At 31.3% G+C, this 5,197-nt stretch overlaps 1 protein-coding gene across 1 annotated transcript; it reads left to right on the top strand.

Moving 5' to 3' along the window:
- The first annotated feature begins 1,833 nt into the window (after positions 1 to 1,833).
- On the top strand, positions 1,834 to 3,940 carry LOC120079546 (LOB domain-containing protein 27). The gene is made up of 2 exons (XM_039033762.1): positions 1,834 to 2,612; positions 3,832 to 3,940. The coding sequence occupies exons 1-2, from the start codon at positions 1,834 to 1,836 to the stop codon at positions 3,938 to 3,940; spliced, it is 888 nt and encodes a 295-aa protein (XP_038889690.1).
- The last annotated feature ends 1,257 nt before the right edge of the window (positions 3,941 to 5,197 follow it).

Here is a 5,197-nt window from a genome sequence, read left to right on the forward strand (position 1 = left end):
TTTAGTGCCATTTTTTAAACAAAGTAATGACAAAGGTATTTTTGAATTTTTTTTTTTTTTTTTTTTTGTGAAATTTCAGAGGTATTAAAAAGTTTTCGAAAGTTTAGAAGTATTTTTTAAATAAAAAAAAATGACATGAATATTTTCTATAAATTAACCTAAATTATATAATACTATAAATAATAATCATACAAAACAAAAAAATTAACATAAAACATGTTCATAAATTAATTAATAATCATTTATATTCAATCTAATATTTAATTTATAAATAGAATATCAAACTCAAAAAAATTATTTAGAGAGATTTTTGTGCGGTTGACCTTTTCACAAGCACTTTATGATTAATGACCCACTCCCACAAACATATGAAATTTAGCATTCTACTTAGGTTCACACTACGTATGTGTGAAAACACATATAATATCGTGCGAAAACACATACAATATCGTGCGAAAACACAACAAAAAAATGGAAAAAACACAACAAACAAAGAAAATATACATATCTTATAGTGCATCGTATTACGGATGACCATGTGTAGCCCTATAGCCATCTCTGCTTGGATCTTCATTTTTCTCATCCAAAGACACAACAAACGGTGAGAAAAATGAGGAAAACATAACAGAAAATTTTTATTTAGTACTATATAGACATGTTAATGCACTTACAAAATTTAGATTTCATACGTTTGTGAAGGTGAGTCATTAATAATAAAGGCCGTTGTGAATTCTCATTAAAATTAGAATTCAATTTTTGAATTTGCCAAACACATTTATGAAAATATAAAATACAATTCTATTTTCATTAAATCTCCATCATTTTCGCCAAGACAAACGTAACTAAACTGTCATCCAAACTACAAGGTATGTGGTTCAAAACCCTAAAGAATTGTTTGAGTTGAAAGTTAATCCAAGATTCAAACCAACCTCTAAGATTATATATGTTTTAATCTTCCTATTAAATATTAATTATGCTAAGTACAATTGAAATAATGAGAAGTTGATTTTGAGTGATTAAGGTTCCGTTTGGTAACTATTTTATTTTTTATTTTTGTTTTTGAAAATTATGTCTACAAACACTACTTCCACCTCCAAAATTTTCATTTGTTATCTACTTTTCATCCCTAGTTTAAAAAACCAAGCCAAATTTTAAAAACTAAACAAAAGTAGCTTTCAAAAAGTTATTTTTCTTTTTGGAATTTGGTTAAGAATTCAAGTATTTTACTTAAGAAAAGATGTAAATCATAGTAGGAATTGTGATGAAACAGAGTTAATTTTCATAAACAAAAACAAAAAAACCAAATGTTTACCAAACATGAACTAAAACATGTGTTTCAAACTAATTTTAAATCCAATAATCACTTTAATTATTTAAAAAAAAAAGAAAAGGAAAATTAGTTTAATACAATAGATTTAGAGAGAGACCAACTTTTTTTTTTATTATTATTTAAAAAAAAAGATTTAGAGAGGCAATTTATATCAAATATTACACAAAGAGGGACAAAAATAGAAGACTTTCAGTTAGGTCAAAATCCTACTTGGCAATATTCAAATCAAAACCGAATAAAAAGCGAGTAAAAAAGGAAAAAAAAAAAAAAATCAGAAAGTCGCCACATAATAGATCTGGAATCAGCCATCCTTTTGAATCGGCAAAACTTTATAAACTCATTTTACCAAGTCATTTTAGTTAGATCTAAATTAATCTCAATTTTTTTCCTCACACTTTCCCCCCGCACCACTTCCACTACCACAAACACTCATGATCAGCTCAACATTACCCCCCAAACTCACCAAAACATTAGCCTCAATTTCCATAATTTGGCTTCTAACTATGACAATTAAAGGCGGCACAAGCCAAGCCTGCGCTGTTTGCAAATACCAACGCCGCCGCTGCTCGAAAGACTGCTCGTTAGCTCCATATTTCCCCGCCGATCAACCGAAGATGTTCCAAAACGCCCACCGTCTCTTCGGCGTGCGCAATATAATGAGAATTCTAAAACAAGTTCATCCGTCGCAGAAAGACGAGACGATGACTTCAATTATCTACGAGTCGAACATGCGATCTAGGTTTCCGGTTCATGGTTGTTGCGGTGTCATATGGCAATTACATTATCAAATACAACAAGTTGTCGAAGAGCTTCGACAAGTTAAAACTAGGGTAGATATGGTGAAGGAACAGTATAATCAAATGAACAACGTCGGGATCGTGGAAGGAATTGGCGGAAGCAACGACGGCGTTTATCCGATTTATACACAGCAGCAGCAACAACAACAACCGTACAATTCGGGATTACTTGTAAATCAAGCAACAGATGGGAGTGATTTATTATTTGGAAATTTAAACAATGGAGGAATTTTTGTTGATAATGATGATAATAATGGATTGATGTTGAAGGAATTGAGAATTCAACAACATTACAATGATAATTATGGGATTAATATTAGCAATGTTGATTCAATGATGATGCAATCTAATTTGATACCGGCAGTTCAAGGTTACCCTTTGCAACAAGAGATGGAAATTTCTCATGATTATGATGAAATTCCATTTGACACAATTGCAGATGATCGACAATCGTATATTGAATCTAAAGAAGCATGCGACTCTAGGTATGTAATTATTTTTATTAATATACTTTTCCTTAATTTTCTCAAAAACACATTCATAGTCCCCATTTTTATGTTAAAAAGACTATATCCAACTACTTGTTACAACGATGTAATCATATCACATTTGTTATATTTGAATTGGACGTGTATATTGTGATATAATCATATCATATATGAATTCGTGGTGTATACGGTGATTTTAAATTGGGTGTCCATGTATTTAATTAAACTTTCACAAGTTTGTATATTCATAATGATATCATAAATGCTTTAACCAAGTCTGTTACTAAATTAGTTTATGTATTTTACCACTATAATTGGCCCATTTTAAATGATTTCTTGTTTTCTAATCGAAAGCAATTTGTTTTTTTTTTTTTTTTTTTCAGGCTAAATTACAAAATATTCCCAACTATAACTATACAAGCTATTTGTTATAAAACGTACCTATTATCTTTGGTAACATTAATCTTTGGGACGAAAATTGAGATCAAGTCATTGCCACTATTCCACTCCAAAAATTTTAGTCTTGAAACCACTACAACAATTGTAACAAGCACTATATGATCGGAGGGTAAATTGATTTAGCACTATATGATCCGAGGGTAAATTGATTTACAGAAATATGAATCGATAGCTCGTCTCGATATCAAAATCGACCTTCTTCAAACTTTGAAAGAATATATATAGGTACTTGTGAACTAAGCCAAATCAATGTTTTTGAGTATTTCTATTATAATTTTTTCTTTCTTTTTTATAATATGTGGAGTGGGGAACCAAACCTCATACTTTGAGGTTCATAATAAAGTTCACGCAAAGTTCAGGCATGACATCAACACTGATGTTGGTTGATCAACCTTTCTCTATGAATAAAGGTTGGGAGACTTGTTTTTTAATTAGTCTTTTTGGTTTTTTAACTAAGCATTTTGATTATTTTTCTTTCTATGGAATTACGAAGTTATGTTATTTTACAATAACAATTGGCAAGTGATAATTTCTTAAATTAATTTTTTATATTTTTTTATTTGTCAAATGTAGGGAGCATGTGATTAGGTGTAGGTTGCACCTAATTATTGCTCTTAAGGTGTGACGAGATATTAAGAATATGTCAATCTAATTGAGATATTAAATATCTTTCTCTAAAAAACGGGTGCGATTAAAATTTGAATATATACTTGAAGATGAGGGTGAAAATTGATGGATTTTTGGGGATTTGGTGCAGTGCGGAATCGACGCTCAAAGATGTATCAGAAACATCAGCTGAATATGTTTCTAGGACCGACCTCAAGAACGCTGCAGCTTGCTTTAGTCTAACAAGCCATGTCAAATAAGACCAATAACATAAAATAGAGAGCCCGAATCAATTTGTAGATGTAAGGGCATTATTTTTAGAGTCCATTCCTTCTCATTCTCTCTTAACATTTCTTTATTCTTTAACTATGGCTTCTTTAGCTCAGTTTGATAAAAAAATAAAAGAGGTGACATCGGTTTTGACCCTCTTTAGGTTTTTCCCCCCTCAATTTTTGTATATATAGTGGAAGATCATGTGACAGTTTTAAACATATGTCAATTATTTAATAAGATCAATGACAATGTTTATATATACATTTTTTTGAGTGCTCCATGATGATGAAGCTTTTTTAAAAAAAAAAAAAATTTGAATTTTGAAAATAAATTATAAAACTATCAAATTCTGATTTTTTTTAATTTTTTTATTTTCTAAAATTTTGTCTCGTGAACAGTGTGGAGAGTATGAGGTGTTACTGCTGGTGCTACCGTTTCCCTTCAGGTTCCACTCTCTAATCTCTCTTTTATATATCTTTCTTTCTCTCTTTGCCAACCACTCTCTCTCTCTCCCTTCTCTTTTCCAACTTCATTCTAATATGAATAGGTTGAGAGTGATTGGCTATGAAAAGAAAAGATTATAAGTGGAGTGAGGAAATTACCAAAAGTTGTCATGGAAGTTTATGTATAAAATGGACAATATCATATTTCCAATATATGAAGGATCGTCCATAGTAATATTTATTAGATATATTAAAGTTGTTGTAACACCTTACATCCTGTTAATTTGTTATTAGATCTTATTTTTATGTAAATCACCCTCGTAAATCTCGTTATCACCCTACTATAAATGGGTGCTCACTTCACATTTCTAGATGTGGAAAATATACAGAGCAAAACCTTGAAAATACCTTTCTTCTTCTCTACAATGGCTCCTCCTTTCGTTTCCCAACCCAATCTTGCTGTTCCACCGCTCAAATCTCCGGTCTTCTCTCCAACATTTGCAACATTGTTCCTGTTAGGCTTCATTCCACTAATTGCGTTAAGTTGAAATACCAAATATCAGCCATTTTTCGAGCTCATGCCCTCTTTGGACATCTCGATAACTCTACACCTCTTCCTCAATTTATTCAAGTCCCATCTGACACTCAATCATCTTGCATCTGTGCAGCCCCTATCCAACCCGTGAGCCCAATCCCGAATACATTCAATGGGATTACAGAGATCAAGTTCTCATAACCTTGATCAATGCTACCCTTTCCCCAACTGTCTTTTCTCATATCACGTATGCAACAACTGCCCAA

Source organism: Benincasa hispida, chromosome 6 (genome assembly GCF_009727055.1).
Source record: "Benincasa hispida cultivar B227 chromosome 6, ASM972705v1, whole genome shotgun sequence".
Classification (NCBI taxonomy): domain Eukaryota; kingdom Viridiplantae; phylum Streptophyta; class Magnoliopsida; order Cucurbitales; family Cucurbitaceae; genus Benincasa; species Benincasa hispida.

Coding starts and splice junctions, on each gene's coding strand:
- LOC120079546 (XM_039033762.1), top strand. CDS start 1,834: ATGACAATTAAAGGCGGCACAAGCCAAGCCTGCGCTGTTTGCAAATAC. Junction 2,613..3,831: donor AAAGAAGCATGCGACTCTAG/GTATGTAATTAT, acceptor GATTTGGTGCAG/TGCGGAATCGACGCTCAAAG.